At 38.8% G+C, this 20721-nt stretch overlaps 2 protein-coding genes across 3 annotated transcripts; both read right to left on the reverse strand.

Annotated features, from left to right (window-relative positions):
- Positions 1–1118: 1118 nt before the first annotated feature.
- On the reverse strand, positions 1119–3183 carry LOC116214748 (endochitinase EP3-like). Of its 2 annotated transcripts, XM_031550190.1 has the most exons (4): positions 2680–3177; positions 2264–2429; positions 1783–2042; positions 1119–1681 (listed from the first exon to the last, which is right to left on the reverse strand). In XM_031550190.1, exons 1-3 carry the CDS (start codon positions 3059–3061, stop codon positions 1991–1993), a joined length of 600 nt encoding a protein of 199 aa, XP_031406050.1. In that variant the 5' UTR covers positions 3062–3177; the 3' UTR covers positions 1119–1681; positions 1783–1990. The 2 variants fall into 2 exon arrangements, with proteins under 2 accessions (XP_031406050.1, XP_031406049.1); XM_031550189.1 differs by having other exon boundaries at positions 1783–2429; positions 2680–3183.
- Positions 3184–10617: 7434 nt separating this feature from the next.
- Positions 10618–11882, reverse strand: LOC116214745 (endochitinase EP3-like). Its single transcript, XM_031550185.1, has 2 exons — positions 11414–11882; positions 10618–11223 (listed from the first exon to the last, which is right to left on the reverse strand). Exons 1-2 carry the CDS (start codon positions 11814–11816, stop codon positions 10817–10819), a joined length of 810 nt encoding a protein of 269 aa, XP_031406045.1. The 5' UTR covers positions 11817–11882; the 3' UTR covers positions 10618–10816.
- Positions 11883–20721: the final 8839 nt, after the last annotated feature.

A 20721-nucleotide genomic window follows, 5' to 3' on the forward strand; every position in this document is an offset into this window, starting at 1 on the left:
GTTTCGAACGCTCTGTTGACGATAATCGATTTCCAGAACTCTTGATTTTGAGCAATTTCAATTTTATTGTGCATTTTCAAGGCCAAACGAGATCAGCTAGAATAAACTTGGTTGACCTTTTTTTTTGATATAAAACGAGGCAAAAGTTCAGTGATACCTCATGACAACAGAGATCTTAGACCGTTAGAAATAGATTTATGAATTTGATATTAATAAGAAAAGAAAATCATACCATATTGGTGCTGACAAATCAGAAGTTATTTCACCTATGAAGCCGGATATTTATTATCACAAATGAATTTTATTCGATTTTGAGGATTCTTTGTCAAGTTTTGTGGCCTATTTGAGAGAGATGCTGTTTGATTTGATATCTAAAGGTACCGCTTAGTCTTCATGCTCTCAGGAATCTAGATGAGGTTGAGATTGAGGACGAGTCAGGAAAACGACCAATGATTAATTATCTAAAGTGGAGCCTCTTAAAATATTTATATGTTTACATTTTAGTTTGACTTTTTTGATTGGAGAAATCATTAAATCTCTAGACAGAAAATTTTAATTTACTCTTTTTATATGATAATTTTGGAACAAGCATAATGATTCATAAAATAATGATTCAGAAAATAATTTTGAGGCTGAGTCAGGAAAACGACCAATGATTAACCATCTAAAGTGGAGCCTCCTAAAATATTTATATGTTTACATTTTAGTTTGACTTTTTTGATTGGAGAAATCATTAAACCTCTAGACAGAAAATTTTAATTTACTCTTTTTATATGATAATTTTGGAACAAGCATAATGATTCTTAAAATAAATTTTCCATGACGAAATTTTAAATACTGATTGAGAGACCTCTTAGACGCATTCAAGTTTTTACTGAAAATGGGTTACTCTTGAAAGTCGAAGACAATGTAGAAGCGTTAAAGTTTGGGAGTGATTCTTATTTCGACATTTTTCCACTATAGACACATATCACATTGCTCATCTAAGTCTACTACATCAAGGACAATGACTTGGCGAGGACAAAACATCTCATGATGACCAAGCTAAACAAGGTTCTCGATGCATGGAACAACTCAAAGACAATGACTTGGCGAGGACAATAAAACCAAAATGGCGAGGACTAAAACCAAAATTACAAAGCATATTTTCGCTGTCTAGTCTTTGACAAGCGTTGAAAGATTGGAGGCAGAGTCCAAGCTTCCTGCAGAGCAGAGAGGAACCTCCTCACAAGCATATTCCTTCTTGGTTGCCTAAATTTCCCATTTGCCAAACTGGTGAGGAGAAAGAACCTGAGAAAGCGGAGAATTCTTTGTCTAATTTGCACCATGGTATCACTTGCAATGGATCAGGACCATCCATGGAGACGAAGGAAGACAAGAATCCTGGGATCAATCCGTTTCTGGCAGAACCTATTTGTTCTGGGGGTGAAAGAAGTGTCTACGGTGGTTCCGCCTTCCAAGGTCAATGCCCGGTTCGCAAATGAGGTTGTGGGGAATCACATAGAGCGCGAGCAAACATCTGGTGACGCAGGGAAGGCTCCAAAGGAATCATCAATGGAGGGCCCAAAGGAACGTGTCCTGTAGTAGTAGTTTGTAAAAGTACTTTTTCTTCCGCTAATCATTTGTACATCAGAGAACTAGCAGCAGCAGCAGAGAAGAGGTTGGTCCATCCAGCAATTTGCTTTTACATGATGGAGAATATACGATTGTAGCTTAGTGCGGGGGAGAAGATAGTTCATATCGATGTATCAAACTGTATATGAGGGTGTTGAAGTGATAAACCTTGTTAGCTGACGAGCACGATTCATTTCGAATGAGAGTTTTTCTTTTTTTCTCTTTCTAGTTAATTTCCATCTCGAAGGAAATGAACTTTTTATTGTCAGGAAAGAACTTCGGGCTGGCACTTCCGATCGGCCGTAGCAAATTGAGCTCGATGCATTGAGATTTCATAAACGGACCATGTCATCGTTGAGAATTATGCACAAACGAACTATCTCCTTTCTATCTCTGGAGAAGCCTTCCTGTCTGCTGCACTTGGAAGACTTCATATTCACAGCGCATATAACTTCATGTTGTCAGTATGATTACGAACTTTCTGATGATTAAATGTTAAAAACTCAATAAAATTATGAAATTACAACGTACAAATTAGAATAATGGTGAAAATAGAAGAATGGCGATAAGCTGCATAACAAGGGATATGAATAATAAGATAAGTAAAATGAGAAGAGAACGGCTAGTAGACTGATGGAGGAACATGTACCCGTCGAACCCGATGCTCTCCCCGGCAGGCCCGTAGTTGAAGTTCCAGGACAATTGGATGGGCCCCCGTCCATAGTAGCCCTTGTCGGGGTTGCAGGGGTACTGCGTGACAGTCTCATCGCAGTAGTTATTGGACGCACCGTCTATCTCCTCGATGTAGCAGAAATCTACAAAACCGAAAAAATTTCTAGCTTTCTGCATTCCCTATTAAACTTATTAGGTATATATATATATATAAAGTTTTATGGTGCAGTCACTTTTCGGTACAATTACTTTTCCCGACCATTGGAATGCAATCATCGATGGAAAAAATAAAATCCAGAAAGTGGTTGCATGAACTACTGCATTATTTCAGTGAGTGAACGGGCAGCTAAAGAGTTTAATAATGTCTGTGGGGTACAGATCGAGAGCTCTTACGTCCAGTCTCGTGTGTGACATGAGCGAAGAATGCAGCAATCTCACGCTTTGAATTATCCACTGACCCTGTTGTGCCGAACAGAGGGTAACTCTCCAAGGCGTCCAGAAATGCCTGCCTCGAGTAGAAGCTCTTCCCGACACAGCTGTCATCTGCTTGCCCGATTATCCCATTGAAGAAATCATCGGTGACGATATCAGGAACTGACACGGTGTCAGTCGTGGGAGCAGCATAGCACTGCCCGGACCTGCACCCGGTGCCACAGTATCCCCACTGGCTGCAGCACTCGTCTGAGGAGCAGCCGCAGTCCTGGGCTGCCACCCTACTGGGCAGTGCTGCGGCTAGGAACCCGACGAGGGCAATCGTTAGGAGGATGTTTCTCATGTTAAGGGGATTGATCCAATGATGTTTGGTTTGGTTATGGGAATGTCGAGATGGGAAGGTTTGGTACTTATAGTGGTCGGAGTCAACGGTTTGCTGACTGCTGCGGTCGTTAGATGGAGAAGTCGAACCAATAGGACGCTCTCGTTCATTATGGAAATGTGCTCCTCTCTGATCTTTGACATTTTCTTTTATTTTTGTTGAGATACGTTATCCCACATGAAAAAAATGAGAAAGAAACACAAGTTTAACAAGGTTTATCACTTCAACACACCTCATATACAGTTTGATACATCGATATGAACTATCTTTCTCCCCGCACTAAGCTACAATCGTATATTCTCCATCATGTAAAAGCAAATTGCTGGATGGACCAACCTCTTCTCTGCTGCTGCTGCTAGTTCTCTGATGTACAAAAGATTAGCGGAAGAAAAAGTACTTTTACAAACTACTACTACAGGACGCGTTCCTTTGGGCTCTCCATTGATGATTCCTTTGGAGCCTTCCCTGCGCTTTTACTCTCATTCTTGATACCATTGTCATACACCGAAGACCGATCTCTCTCATGAACACCTTCATCCCGAAAGCTCGAGCCAGGGGCCAACCCAAGAAGCTTCCTACTTCTCTTAATCTTGAATTGCACAGCCGGTCTCTGTTTTGAAAGAACCTTCTTCATTCCCAGATTGGGTTCATTCAACTTGTCACCAGATGTTTGCTCGCGCTCTATGTGATTCCCCACAACCTCATTGGCGAACTGGGCATTGACCTTGGAAGGCGGAACCACCGGAGACACTTCTTTCACCCCCAGAACAAATAGGTTCTGCCAGAAACGGATTGATCCCAGGATTCTTGTCTTCCTTCGTCTCCATGGATGGTCCTGATCCATTGCAAGTGATACCATGGTGCAAATTAGACAAAGAATTCTCCGCTTTCTCAGGTTCTTCTCCTCACCAGTTTGGCAAATGGGAAATTTAGGCAACCGAGAAGGAATATGCTTGTGAGGAGGTTCCTCTCTGCTCTGCAGGAAGCTTGGACTCTGCCTCCAATCTTTCAAAACCGGGAACGAAAAAACTTTTCGTTTTAAGTGATTTCAATTTTATGGCGCTTCTTCGAGGCCAAATTAGATTGGCTAGAATGAACTTGGCTGGCCATTTTTTTTTATTGGAAACAAGGGAGAGATCTGTGAAAAATTAATTAGCACAAAGTCGGCGTATGATGGCATGCATAATATCTCCTAGCTACAGAGCTTGAGCAGTTAGAAATTGAATTAAGAAAATGCACGCCCAAAAAGAGCGAGTTAACCCTTTTCACAAGTCAATTAGCACATTGATTACCAGTGAAATTGAATTAAGAAAATGCACGCCCAAGAAGAGCGAGATAACCCTTTTCGCAAGCCAATTAGCACACCGATTACCAGTGAGTGCTGCATTTGCCACACAAAAACGCACAGAAGGCGTATACTGACCAAAGTGCTTTGCCTGCCCACCCACCCATTACCAGTGAGTGCTGCATGTGCCGCACAAAAACGCACAGAAGGCGTATACTGACCAAAGTGCTTTCCCCCCACCATTGAAGTGGATTGTTTTAAAATTAAAATTTGAGTTAGCATGAGTATGGAACTGTGCCCCTCTGCGATTTTTGATTTGTTTTTTCTTTTTAATGGAACCATGAGTGTTCTCAGAATACTCGTTCATGTGGTAACTTTATTCTATTCTTGCTTCCGATCTATTTTGATTGCATAAAGTTCACTCACATAAAATTTATTTTATTAATTGCACCGCTCATCGTGTTTGAGTAATCTTAATTTTTAGAAGATTCTAATTGAACGGACTAATTCAAAGTCAATATTGATGAACTTTTTTCTTTTAAACAACAAAAGACTAATGAACTTGATAAGATATCGAAGAAAAAATGAAGAGAGTTTCAAGTCAGTCAAATCATAAAGTTTCTATAGGTAGCCGTAAAGTGTCATTCTAAGCTACAAACCGCCTTCCTTGTGACTAGTTTGACTGGTTCAAATCCTGGTTTGACCGGTTCGGGTAACTCTGACCGGTTCTGACTGGTTCAGCTATTTTCTGTCCGGTTATGATGTTATGTAGTGTGTTTTTAAGGATATAAGAGTAGCCAAAGCACCCTATATAAGGCAAATCACGTATAGTTAAACTACAATATAGTTATTAGCATCAAATTGTAATCGAGTCGTGAGATTAATCGCTTTGCCCCAAAGGGTAGTTATTAGTCTTGGGATTTTGATTAGTCTGAGAAAGTAAATTTTGGTATTATGGTGGGATTGTTCTATGCCCAAAGGATTAATGAATAATTTCATCGTAATTATCAAATTCGCTTGTCTCACTAGTAAATTCATGCATTTTTGCGGCCTATCCCCAAAGGGATGAGGAATTGAAATTTACAATATATGGTTATTTCTTATTTTGCATAGCACTTGATTGATGTCCTTGATTTTTTGCAGCACTTCCTCAATCTGTTCTTGAAAATATTGCTTATGTTCCTATACTTGATGGACAAAATTTTTTTGACTGGGAGGAGTCGGTTCTTTTCACTTTGGGGTACATGGACCTGGACTATGCGCTCCGTGAGGAGGAGCCACCTGCTCCCACAGATACAGATGCGCCTGAGGTCAATGAGAAATATGAGTGGTGGGAGAAATCCAACCGCTTAAGCCTCATGCTCATGAAGTCTCGTGTGAGTAAAAGCATACGAGAAGTTGTTGGTGAGGTGACCAAGGCTAAGGATTTTTTGAAGGCAATTAAGGAACAATTTGCCAAATCAGATAAGGCCTTGGCAAGTACCCTGATAAAGAGACTGACTAGCAAGACTTTCGACAGTTCAAAGGGTGTGCGTGCACACATTACGGAAATGAGAGACTTGGCAGCTCAACTCAAGACACTGAAGATTGATATCTCTGAGTCATTCTTGATTCACTTCATTCTCAACTCCTTGCCAGCTGAGTATGGACCTTTCAAGAACTCCTACAACACACATAAAGAGGAGTAGTCCATTACAGAACTCTCGACCATGTGTGTTCAAGAGGAGGAGAGGATGAAACATGACAAGCCTGAAGTTGCTCATCTGGCTACCCGTCCAAAGGGTAAGGGCAAGAAAGATCATGGGAAGAGGCAGTATAAGGTGCCACCTAAGACGGATGGCAGTAAGGTAAAGTGCTTCTTCTACAGGAAGGATGGGCATGTAAAGAAAGATTGCCCCAAATATAAGAAGTGGCTTGAAAAGAGAGGTATCTCAATTTCTTTAGTATGTCATGAATCATTTTTCGTTGAGGCTTCTAAGAATACATGGTGGATTGACTCCGGTTCTTCAATCCATATTGTGAATATCATGCAGGACTTTCTCAACCTAAGGAATCCGATGGAAAGTGAGAAGTTCGTCTACTCAGAAAATAAGAGACGCTCTCAAGTTGTTAGAGTTGGGACATTTAGGATAATTCTGTTTTCGGGATATGTTTTAGATTTGAATAATGTCTTTTACATTCCAGACTTTTCTAGAAACTTGATTTCTATTTCCAGACTGGTTGTATTTGACTACAAGTTTTTATTTGAGAATAAATTGACAATTTTTAGAAATGATTCTGAGATTGGTAGTGGTACCATGATTGATAATCTCTTTAAAGTTGATTTACATCCCGACTTTGAGCAGAATTATTTATGTTTGCATGCAACTGCTAGTATTAAGAGAAATCCTGTGGATGAAAATTCTTCTCTACTTTAGCATAAGAGGTTGGGACATATCTCTTTAGAGAGGATTAAGAGATTGGTAAAAGAAGGAGTCCTAAAGACTCTGGACGACACCGATTTGAAGACTTGTGTGGACTGCATAAAGGGAAAGCAGACCAACAAGAAATCCAAGGGTTCTCGAAGGAGTTCTGAGCTTCTCGAAATCATACATACTGATATCTGTGGTCCATTTCCTACTCCTTGTTTTAATGGTAAGAGATATTTTATCTCCTTCATTGATGACCATTCCAAATATATGTATCTCTATCTTCTAAATGAAAAGATGGAAGCTCTTGATGCTTTCAAATCATTTAAGGCAGAAGTAGAGAAACAGAAAAACAAAAAAATCAAGATCGTTAGATCTGATAGAGGTGGGGAGTACTACGGACAGTACACAGAGAATGGGCAAATGAGTGGTCCATTTGCGAAATTCCTCGAAAGTGAAGGTATAGTTTCTCAATACACAATGCCTGGCACACTACAACAAAATGGTGTTACTGAAAGGAGGAATAGAACGCTTATGGATATGGTAAGAAGCATGATTGCCCATTCTGAGTTGCCACTGTCATTATGGAGTGAAGTTTTAAAGATCGCTGTGTATATATTAAATAGGGTTCCTACCAAGGCAGTGCCTAAAACACCGTTTGAGATCTGGTGCAGTTGGAAACCTAGTCTGAATCATTTACACGTATGGGGTTGTCCTGCTGAAGTAAGGGTGTATAATCCTTACATAAAGAAATTGGACACAAGGACCATTAGCGGTTTTTTCATTGGCTACTCCGTAAATTCCAAGGGTTTCAAGTTCTATTGCCCTTCACACAATCCCTGAATTGTCGAATCAAATAATGCAAGGTTTCTTGAGGATGTTGAACCTAGTAGGAGTAATGGTACTCGAACTATTGAGTTTGAAGAAGCTCGAGAAGGTGTTTCGGTACCTACAATACCTTTGGTTGCATTAAGGCATAATCGATCGGTCGATCATAGAGAGCAACCAAATCAGAAACAAACTGCTCCTGCTGAAGTTATGGTTCAACTAGAAGAGCCAACTTGTACTATTCAAGGCATTAAACAAGTTGATTTAAGGAGATCCTCAAGAACTAGGAGACCTGATATTTCTGATGACTATCTTGTATACCTTGTGGAGTCCGACTTCGATGTTGGGCCTAAGGAAGACCCCACAACGTTTTCACAGGCCATGAGTGAGGATAACTCATCATTTTGGTTAGATGCCATGAAGGATGAGTTAGATTCCATGGTTAAGAATGGAGTCTGGGGTCTCGTCGAATTACCAGAAGGGGCGGTAGCAATTGGCTGCAAATGGGTATATAAAACCAAAAGAGATGCTTCTGGTAATGTCGAATGATATAAGGCTAGACTTGTCGCCAAGGGTTTTACTCAAAAGGAAGGTATAGATTACCACGAGACCTTCTCTCCGATTTCTAAGAAGGACTCGCTCAGGAAAATTATGGCATTGGTGGCTCATATGGACTTAGAGTTACACTAGATGGATGTGAAAACGGCTTTTCTTTATGGGGATCTTGATGAGGAGGTGTACATGAAGCAATCTGAAGGGTTTAATGATGATAGTCATAAAGTGTGCAGGTTAAAGAAATCTATATATGGACTAAAACAAACATCCCGCCAATGGTATTTAAAGTTTCACAAGGTCATCACCTCATTCAGATTTTTTGAGAACCTTGTTGATCAATGTATATACCTTAAGGTCAGTGAGAGTAAGTTTATTTTCTTAGTCCTATATATAGATGACATACTCCTTGCAAGCAGTGACTTGGGTTTGCTGGAAGAGACTAATCAGTTTCTCTCTGCTAATTTTGAAATTAAGGATATGGGAGAAGCCTCTTATGTCATTGGTATAGAGATTCACAGAGACAGGAAACAAAGAACTTTAGGATTGTCTCAGAAAGCCTACATTGATAAAATATTGCAGAGATTCGGTATGAAAGATTGTCGGCCCTCTCCAGCCCCTGTAATTAAAGGGGATAAATTCAATAATGACCAGTCACCTAAGGATGAGTTGGAACTTGAGCAGATAAAGAACATCCCATATGCATCCGCAGTTGGGAGTTTAATGTATGCTCAGGTCTGCATGGGACCTGACATATGTTTGGCAGTTGGATTGTTAGGACGTTACCAGAGTAATCCTGGGATCCAACATTGGGTTGCTACAAAGAAAGTGATGAGGTATCTTTAGGGAACCAAGGACTACCGATTGACCTACAGGCATACCAACCATTTGAGGGTGGTTGGTTATTCGAATGCTGACTTTGCCGGATGTGTAGATTCCAGAAAGTCTACTTCAAGATATGTGTTTTTTCTTGCTGGAGGAGCCATTTCATGGAGGAGTATCAAGCAATCTATGATGGTTACATCTACTATGGACGCAGAGTTTATTGCGTGCTATGAAGTCACGACACAGGCACTATGGTTGAAGAATTTCATAAGTGGTCTTCAAGTTATTGATACCATACAAAGACCAATCCAGATCTATTGTGATAACACAGCTGCTATGTTCTTCTCTAAGAATAACAAAAGTGGCAACAAAAGTAAGCATATCGATATCAAGTACCTCAGTGTGAGGGAGTATATCAAGAAAGGCGCGGTGATTATTGAACACATCAGTACAGATGCTATGATTGCGGATCCAATGACCAAAGGTTTACCGGTAAAACAATTCATTGGTCATGTTGGATGTATGGGTCTATACGCAATGTAATTTTTTCTTGATATGTTTTGGACAATTATGTATTACTTTTGTTATTTTAGAGAATAAAGTTGAATTCTATTTCTCATCAGTTGCGCAAATAAAGTATTAAATTTATTGGGATATAAAGTAGGACCCATGTAACTTATTTTTTAAGTTACAAATTTTTCCCTTTAGTGCTTATTTTGGGAGTGTTGCACATCGTGACACATGGATGGAAAGTACTCTCTCACCAGGTATCACCGCCATGGTTCGTGTGTAGCATTCTCAGGGTAAGTGGGAGGTTTCCACAGTTCAGGGAATATCAAGTTTGGCCAAATAAAATTTATCACTTATAGATATGTGTCATGGGACCAAGTGAGAGAATGTAAGAATATATTATGTATTTACATAATTAAAGAAATAATCTTTTATTTATGTGGCCCTCATGTCACAAATTTTTCGGTTATTTGAGTGATATATTCTATAACTTGTGGATTACAGTTAATATCCTTTTGATGGGAGGATATATAAGGAAATAATATTCTGAGAGGTTCCTAGTTCCGCCTAATTAAAGTGGCCTGTGTCTCCATCTAGACGCCTATACAGAGAGGTTAGGAGTTAGAAGACATGCTCAGTTTTATTTGCAGGTCTATCGTATGACTAGTGGAAAATCATCGACGTCATCAAAGCAATGGCTAGAGGTCAGTTTATTCCGCTGCATAATTTATTGTTATTAGATTAAATATTAATCTTACAAATGATGGTATCTGCTCACTATGGCCATGTTCTGTCCGGTGGAATAAATATATAACAGAATTATCTTTCAGACAATTGGCCGAATTATGGCACAAGTAGGCTTTTGCTCTTGAGATGGGACTAAGCAGAGAATCGAGTCCTGATGATCAATTTGTGCCATAGCCCTTGCAGGCATCCATCTGTTTTAATTTAACAAAAGTCCTCTGCCGGGTTTCCAGCTGAATCTCGGTCCAAACATCATTAGACTAATAATCTGACATTAGATGATAATCACGTGTATACAAATGTCGCCTTGGTAATGCAGATATAAGTTGACACACATGTTGCAATACTATCTAGGCACGATAATATCGGGACAACTGACTGAGGGTCAGTCTATAGAAAATTTCTACTGAATGAGCATTGAAAAGTTAATGTTGGCTAAAGGCCGATGAAGCAAATATATCTATTACAAATCGACTTATCACAGCTTCCAGCAGCCGATAAATTCATTATTCATTATTTCTAAAGCAAAAACTAAGATCAGAGATTTAGACAATAAAAAGAAGCTTAGCAAGTGAGATTGTCCCCGGGATCAACACCAAGTTGTTGACAGTACTGAGTGTAATACCCGACCCGGCGTTGAACAGTTGCCGGGTTCTTACCATCGCACTCAAGGGCCCCGTTTATTGCCCTAATCGTGGCTCCAAACCCTTGGCCTAACACAGAGTGGACGTGCTCCATCCAGTACCACAATGCCGTCCTAAAGGATATTACGGGGTCATCCGCGACCTTCTCTGGGGCGTTGAGCCCATCGAACCCGATGCTCTCCCCAGCAGGCCCGTAGTTGAAGTTCCAGGACAATTGGATGGGTCCCCGTCCATAGTAGCCCTTGCTGGGGTTGCAGGGGTACTGCATGTTATTCTCGTCGCAGTAGTCCCTGGACGGACCGTCTATCTCCTCGATGTAACAGAAATCTGAATAAACAAAACATTCTAGCTTTAGTGTTCAATGTTAATCTTTCAATTGAGCGCCATATATACATATGAAACTTGGCCATATATCACTTGGCCAGGCCAATGAACTGCACGCATAGTTTCATCGGTACGTGAACAAGTAGTTGGAGTGTTTAATCGTGTGCATGAGATAGAGATCGAGAATGCTTACGTCCAGTCTCATGTGTGACCTGACCGAAGAATGCAGCGATCTCACGCTTGGAATCATCCACCGACCCAGTCCTGCCGAACTGAGGGTAACTCTCCAGAGCATCCAGAAACGCCTGCCTCGAGTAGAAGCTCTTCCCAACACAACTGTCAGCTGCCTGAGAGATTATCCCGTTGAAGAACTCATCGGTGACAACATTGGGAACCGAAACGCTGTTAGTCGGGGGAGCGGCATAGCATGGCCCGGACTGGCACCCCGTGCTGCAGTAGTCATCCCCTGTTCCGCAGTATCCCCACCGGCTGCAGCACTGGTCTGAGGAGCAGCTGCAGTTCTGGGCCACCGCCCTACCGGGCAGTGCTCCAGCAAGGAACCCGACAAGGGCAATCGTTAAGAGGATGTTTCTCATGTTGAGAGGATTGATAGGATGACGTTTGGTTTGGTTATGGGAATGTTGAAATGGGAGAGTTTTTACTTATCCAAAAAAGAAAAAGGGCGTTTGGTACTTATAGTGGTCGGAGTCAACTATTGCTGCGGGCGTTTGAAATTGATAAGTCAAACTAGGCCGCCGAAATCAATAAGAATCTTTTTTTCGGTAGGAAATAAAAAATATATATATTGATTAAGTATTCGTGAATGAGTGACAGCCGATAACTAATAATTAATTAGAATATTTATAAGTGAAAATTTGTGAATATTTTGTGAGGTTATTTTTTTATTTGTAGGTGTTTCGAGTGGATATTACATAACTATATAGTCAAATAATACTCGCTGAATATTTGTTTCGAAACATTATGGATTTGTTCCCCTCTGTGATTAGTCTCTGACTTTTCCCCTTTTTCTTTTTTTTTTCTCCAATGGAACTACTGGTATTCTTAGCATACTCATTCAAATGTCTAAACCTATTCTCGCTTTCGTGACTTTTTTTTCTATCTGAACCTAAATATTCGGAAGTCCTAATCCATAAGAGTTAGATCGGTTCACTATTGGTAAAACTCTCATAGCATAGATTTTTTATATTTATAAGGACTCGAACTTGAGACATTACTTAAGCGAAACAAATATCAAATTTTTTAAACCAATCCATATTGGTTCACTTCCGTTACATTTTGGACTCCTATATTTTTTCGGTATGGATCCTGGTATCTAAAAGCTCAATTGGGTTCCAGCTGATCCAATTGAGCCGAGTCAGCCCACTAAGAGATAAATCTCTCATAGCGTGAGTTTTTTTACATTCACAAGGATTCGAATCCGAAACATTATTTAAGCGGAATAAGCGTCGAATCGCTTGATCCAATCCATGTTGATTTTTAGACTCTTATATTACAAATTTACAATTAAAGTTGATCCATATAAAACGCATTTATTAATTGCACCCACCTCGAGTTTGATTGGTTTTGACATTTAGAAGATTCTAATTTACAAGGACTAATTCAAAGTCAGTATCCTCTGTTATCATTCACCGACGACTTTTTCTTTAACAACAAGAGGCCAGTGATCTTGATAAGATGTAGAAGGAAAAATAAGGAGGGTTTCGAACGCTCTGTTGACGATAATCGATTTCCGGAACTCTTGATTTTGAGCAATTTCAATTTTATTGTGCATTTTCAAGGCCAAAGTAGATCAGCTAAAATAAACTTGGTTGACCTTATATATATATATATATAACGAGGCAAAAGTTCGGTGATATCTCTAACAACAGAGGTCTTAGACCGTTAGAAATCGAATTAATTAATTAACTGCGCATCCAAAAGGGACGAGATAACCCTTTTCGCAAGCCAATAAGCATGTCAATTACTGGTGAGTATGTTCCTCAAGCACCACCGAAAAAGGCAAAAAAGACGGGGTGTGCTGCCCAAAGTGTTTTTTCCCCCCTCAAAATTAAAGTGGATGGATTGTTACGAGAAAGATAGTATAGAGTAGTGGTATAAAATCATCATCTGATAATCAAAAAATTTCAGATTAGATTCTCGTTGTAGGACGCGTGCACCTTTATTAGTTTTTAGAATTTATATTTGTACACTCTAACCGAAAAAATAAAGTAAATCATTTTAAAATGAAAATATAAATAAATAAGTATTTCGTGGCAACCTTAATAACTTAAGGATTGATAACGAAATAAGTGTTGACCATCACATAGTCAAACTTTTATGGCATAACGATGGTTACAGGGTCCAAAAATCGATTGCTCAAATTCTGTTTCTCAGGGAAGATTATGGTGGGTGAAGCTCCAACTCCACGAAGATCATGGAGCAGTCTCTTCTCGCAAAAGGATGCACGGCAACTACGGTTTTATGCATTTAAGAAGGAAGGAGATTTGCAAGGTTGCCGGATTACGAGAGGAGGCGATCAAGCAGGGGCACATCTCATGCTGTAGAAAGTGGAGCCCTAAACTCACAATGGGGGAATTGAGTATGAGGAAGATGTCCATTTGGGTGATCTCAAGGAACATTACATGTATACAATCACACTAGTATGAGCTTTTATAGCTAGTGCAATTGAAGAACCTTTGTACGTGGATGGAGGAAGGGACCTCAAGGCAAAACCATTTTAATATATATATATATTGCAAGTGTGTGAATCGGTGTACTATGCAGGTAAAGTCTGCCAACTAACAGTGCAGTTTGCCATGCCGCACCACATCTCATAGTCAGATAATACATAATGTATCTATAGCTGGCCACAAAGCTTCAATCCAAGCTCCAAACCTCCTTCAATAATAGGTAGGCAGCCTGTAGTCCAACTTGTTTAGCATTATAAGTAAGTTTTCAAGCATTATAATTCACATAGCTTGAGTTTTAATGCATAAAGTCAGTCTTAAACTTGAACCCCTGAGAGCTTGATCTCTTGTTTCTTGAATCCATAGGCGCAGGCTGAGGAAGAACTCGATCCTGCGAGCTTCGAAGCGTCGTTAATGAACTCAGCTTTCAGCCTTTTATTATTATTTTTTGAACTCGAGCTTCTTAGGTCCTTCTCAGCCTCCGGCTGTTTCTCCAGGGTCGAGTTCTTGTGTGTGCAGTTACTGCTCTATGAAATCCACTTCGGAATCCACTTTTCTATAGGATGGGGCTGATTAGTTCGGCGTGCTTTACTTCCCCAAGCCAGCTGTGGTGAAGTCTGCGACTTGATCATCACTTGTAGAACTAACTTTGCACAAGCCAAATATAATATATTCTCATTATTTAGCTTACGAAGAAGCCGTGTTAACTCCTCAATGGCCTCTAAAGAGATGTCATCTTCTGGCTTTCGCCTCGAGGAAATTAGCCTCAACTTAGCAGCACCGGCAAGAATAGGTTTCGTGGTTGGGGAGGGGGTAGTTTTAATGTTAAAGGGCTTCTCTTTATTGCCCCAACTTCCCCCCATTAATGAAGTAGAAAATATTTCGTACTTGAGACTTGATTTAGTCACACCGATATCGGCATTAGCTTGATCTTCAAAATTAGCTGGAGATGATTATTGCTCAGCTTCTTCTCCAAGTTAGTGCTAAAAAATAGTGTCATTAATACCATGAGGCTCGAATTCATCGACTCTTAGAAAGAGTCAAGAAGAATTAGCCGCACTCGACTCTTGCGGCGAAATTAGTCTCGGAGGAACGATCTTGTCTTGTGTTGACAGTCTATGATTGACCGTTTCCTCTTCAATTGGATGTCCCTCACATGGAGGCTGAGTTGAAAGTTCCTCGGTTGAATTGGTTTGTTGTGGAGGAATCGATTCATTCGCTAACTCGACTTCAAGGGGCTGAGTTAACTCATCCACCCTACCCCCGAGTGTCGACTGTGAGAATCTTGACCGACTCCTTCCTTCGATGAAGACGGTGGTGATGCCGGAGCGGATGGAGTTCATACCAGAGGCTGAGATGTAGACAAAGGCTGAGTTGATGCTGGAAGCTGAGATGTAGACGAAGGTGCTTGGTGAGCTTTTGTTAATTGTTCGCTCGCTGTTGCCTCAAATATCTCCTTCTTTATTTCATCAAAGCTTTGCCTAAGGTCTTTCCAATCTTCATGAACCTCCTCCATCTTCTGTTGTACAAAGTAATCAAGCAGCTGAGACGTTGACTACGAAGAACAACTTGACGGTGGCACTAGGTAACTCGTCGATGTTGATGAAGGCAACTGAAATTGAACTTGAGGTAGAGGTGGTGCTTGTTGCACTGGTGGGTGAAGCTGAGTCTACACCGGAGGCTGAGCCCGTGTTAGAGGGTGAGCTTGGATTGAAGGTTGAGCTTGTGCTGGAGGCTGAGCCACAGCATATGGTGCCGTATACGGCAAGGTATGGGCGAGATAGGGTTGCATCGAATAGCTCGTCATTGCTTGTGGATAAATCTCCAATGAGATCGAGTAACTAGTCGATAGTGCCGCATAACTAACTGTTTGTGGTTGCAAATAATTATAATAACCGGATGATGGCAAATAGTCGGTCGATGGTGACGAATATGTCGACCCATTGAATTGCCAGCTGATGAATAAGGTCAATAAGTATAATTGGAATTTGACGAAGGCGAATAGTCGGTTGAAGAATATGGTGAATACTAAACACCTTCCATTAAAGTAGCACGACTTTAGTATGTCCCACCTGGCGTGCCAAATTGTTGATCACGTCGAAAATCATCGACGAATAGATAACTAGAAAACCAGGTGTGCCAGGGCACCGTCCCAAGAAAATTATTGACACAATACCAGTCGACCCCATCGATATAGAGCGTCCTACCACGGTCTCGAGAGTTTGGGGGACTGAATGGTGGCTGGGTTTCAAGTAAATGAAGTAAACGGTTGAATGCGTCTTGGACGATCTTGCTGCTCGGGGATTTAGCCATTACGAATTCTCCACTATTTCTTCGTGCTTCGAGTGATCTAAAACCGAATAGGAACGACTCGAAAGCCTTCTATTAATATCGACTGAGTCAACTCAAAAAGATTGAGTTGTGAGAAGGTCAACTCGCGTAGTCACACATTGGTCGTTGCCAAGCAAATCCTTTAGAATTCAATCACATCTGCTGCTTGTGCCAAGGAGTAGGAAAATTCTGCCTTGGATGACCCAAAACAAGAATAATAAGGCACGACTAATAAAATCGTGCAAGGAATGGTTCTCCGCCTTTAATGACCGAAAAGAAGAATTTAGGCCGGAACCTAAACTCGATGGAATAGACAGCTCAGAAGCCGATCCTAAGAATGATGCAACCACGAACCCCCAAAAGATTTGTAGCGCATGGATCTCGGCCTCGCAAAATCGAGAGAAACCTCACCTAGGTCTGAAAGTCTAAGCTTGGGTGGAAGCCTTTCCTCGCATGGAAGCTTGAAAAGCGGTAGAAGGGTAGGCATCGAATGAATGGCAGCTACAAAGAATTAAAGGTGCATGGATATAAAGCACTAGAAAAGTAGATATTGAAGGTGCGATACTACAATTGAGACGAAAGTAAAGTATTAAAAGAAAAGGTAGAAAAAGTGTAATGCGATTGATGTGCCAAAGGGGGCTACAATGAACTCCGAATCACGTATTTATAATCGTGAAATCCTAGAGAATATATCGTAATCGAATATGCTTATAAAATATGATATCATAATAAAATTCAAATAGGAAATTGACTCCCTAATTTACTTAAATTACCTAAAAGATATAAAATCAAAAATCAAACGAGATAACACGAGAACATTGCTTCCTTGCTCCATAAATAATATTCGACTACCACATTCAATTAATTCTACCGCCTCTAGACATGAGATGGATGTCCATACATATATATGCCATATATGTATATATGCATATAAGCATATGTCTTCATATGTGGCAGTCATTCGGCCTCTCTCATTGACTCTTGGACTTGAGCTCCTGATTGAATTGGCCTATGCAAAAATAAACACGGCCCGTTCCTCCAATCCGATCCAGCATGTCCAGAACCCCGAGAAAATTATTAGAATTACGGAATACATATCATGACCAGGCAATCTTTACGAAATATGAAAAATGGGTGAAAAGAATTTGATTACCTAAAAACAAAATATCTACTTAAATTAATCGTCGCTCATGTGTCAGTTTGGTTCTGTTCTCGAGGTTTTTTAATTACGTTTTGAACTCCTATATATACTATGGGTAAAATCCATCCAACTAACGAACCCACTTTTTTGTCCTAATATTTACTATGGTATTTGGATGTCCAATGAGCCTCCACTAATTCAATTTGAGTTGAATTGATCTATTAAAGGATAAAATTCTTCCGACGTGGATTTTCTCCATTTCGAACACTTAAATCTAAAATCTTATTTAAAGGATTAAGCGTGAACCATTAGAACCAACTCATATCGGTAACTAACGCATTTTATTATTTGCATTACATGCCGTGTTTGATTAGTCTGACTTTTAATATTCTAATATGAACATGGAGGGACCATTTCCGAGTAAATAAGCTCCTTTATCGTTCATTGACGACCTTTTTTTTTAAAAAAAAGAAAGGAAACAGACGACCAATGACCAAAATACATAGAACAAGGAAAAGATAAAGAGGGTTTAGAACATCAGGTTGAATTCAGAAACTCTTGATTCCGAGCATGATTGCAATTTTGTTTTGCTTTATATACACTGTGAGGATCGGATTATTCTACAAGGCCAAATTAGATTTGGCTAGAATAAACTTGGATGATCAAAATATTTTTCACCATAGGAAACACTACAAAGTCGGGATATGATAATCCCTACAATATCTCCTAATAGCAGTGAATTTAAGCCGTTTGAAATCGAACCAATAAAATGTACTTCTGACGTGAGCGAGACAACCCTTTCAGCAAGCCAATCAGTGCGTTAGTTATCAGTGAGCGTGTTGCACATGCACCACTCAAGAATGCACAAAGTGGGGGTACGAAAATCCTAATCTATAATTTGGGAATTGATAACTAAATAAGTATTGAACATCACATGCAACCAAACCTTAAATGAGGAACTTGCCCCATATTTATCTATCTACATCCTTAAGCTAAAGAGGAGTTATAAAAGTAGCTCTCCTTTAGCCTCATTATTATGTCGTAAAAAAATAATTCTTTTTGTGTATCCTAATTCTAAAAGTTTAATGAACCTCAACTAATTTAGTTATTAAAAAATATATATATTTTAAAGTTTCTTACTCTCTACTCTTCTAAGTTACGTAAAGGGAACAATCATCTTGCTTTTGGTTTAAAAATCTCAATTCTACTTCATCCCGCTGCACTTCATTCTTTTCTCAATTCAACAACATAATCATTATTTTTTTTATCTTTTTCTCTCATTTAATAATAAATTCTCTATCATTCATTTTCATAACCATTTTTATAATCAAGTTTTTAATAATAATTTTCGATTTATTCTTCCATATATATATATATTTTTTTTTCATCCATCCATATATTTGTCAACACTTGTAACAATTATTTTTTTGACTTTCTTATTTCAAAAATGGAGTAAATAGATTAGCAATTCTACTCTAAAACCAAATACGGCAATATAAAAGTACAATTAAAGTGTTCCTCTAACTTTTCTTCACATTTTACTTGCCCTTAAAATAGTGATATTACAATTTTACCTGTGTACTCATTTTATATAAACAATCTCAACTCTTTAAATCATCATACCTTTTAACTAAGGACATATGTCCGCTCCTTAAAAAAAACAAGTAAATGTACTTAGTTTCTTAAAAGGCCCTTGCATAGTTTATGGCTAAATAAAATTTACATGTCATTTTTTTTATTGGAAAAATATTTCTTTTAGTGTAAAAATTATAAAAAGAAAACTACAATTTAATTAGACAATCAAATCTAATAATTAAATGAGTGTGAATATAATTAATTATCTTAAATGGCATAATAAAATAAATATATAATTTACTATTTCATAGTCGAAGAAAAGAAGAAATGAGATTGATGAAATGATGTGATCGTAACCTAAAAGGACACGACTATTAGAAAACCCATATTTACTCCTGCTACATATACCTTCAAGTTTTCCAAAAGACATGGAAAACTTTTCATACGTCCCCCTTCTCCCTCTCAAAATTTTCTCCTCAATAGTTCATTGAGATGTCTTAGGAAATTCTTGGTCTTGTCATTTGAAAATCTCATAGTGATACAAAAAAGCATCTAACCTCTTGTAAAATATCCATTTCATTTAAGTTAATAGGTCATCAATAGAGGATATTTCCGTGTGGTCCTATAGTTACCCAATATCTAACATTCTTCATAGTTTGTACTTTTTTCCTGGTAATATATCATAGGTTTTCCTTATGTTCCGAGATTATTTGATCGTCTCTTGTTTCTCTCTCTTTCTAATTTTTCTACATATTCTTGATGCTATTTTATTTTTCTTGGGCCACTTGTTTCAATTCTTATGTAATCTCAAGTAGAGAAGAATTTCATTCTTATTCACGTCTTTATATGATCTTGAATTACAAATGGCCACTGAAGATAGGTTGATGCAGAGAGAAGTTAAAAATAAATATCTGTATTTAAATACCTTCATCTTAGTTTTTTATCCTAACTGCACAATTTCATTCAATTTTGTACTCTTTCTTTAGTTTGTTAGGTTAAGCATAGTGAGAAGTTAAAAATGTCCACCGCATGTAGCCCACCGATGAGCCTCTGCTTCTCAACCTCAAAAAGAAGAAAACAAATGAGAGAATTGGAGCCATGAGACAGGGTTTGGCTGGGATTTGCAGAGAAGAGAGGAGGATGGGGAGAGAGAAGACAAAGACAGCAATTTTTCTTGAAGAGGTAGGTCACAAAGGAGGGAATAGAGATGAGTTTGTGTTTTTTCTTTCCCTTTTGTAAAAATATATGTAATGACTGTGTTAATGGAGTGTAATATAAAAGGAAAAATAGTTGGCCCTTGATTTGAGTTGGCAAACTCTCACCAATATTTCTTTACCACATGTAAATTTGTGCTGGTGAAGAGGACTACCCAAGGTTTTGTAGTTACATTTTATAATTTTGTCTAACTCCTATATATTACGTCGCTTTTTGAATTTGTCATGATTATATTTTATGTGACAAAGATATCAGAATAAAAATTGAGAAAAATTATAATTTCACTCACTTTACACTAAAAAGAAGACTAATTATAAATTAATTAGTTTTGAACTTATTTCAATTTTTATTTTAGCAAAAAATTAGAATTATAAACAATGAGATGAAACACTTAATTCAATTTCGTTTTTGTTTCATAAAAAAGAATATTCTGTTTGTTAAAGCCGCAGCATTTATATTTCTTAATACTTCAACGTAGACAAGTTTAAGTCTTCATTGGACTTTGATAATTTAATTAATGTGCAGTTAAATAGTAAGCCTTCCATTCCATAG

Source organism: Punica granatum, chromosome 7 (assembly GCF_007655135.1).
Source record: "Punica granatum isolate Tunisia-2019 chromosome 7, ASM765513v2, whole genome shotgun sequence".
Lineage (NCBI taxonomy): Eukaryota > Viridiplantae > Streptophyta > Magnoliopsida > Myrtales > Lythraceae > Punica > Punica granatum.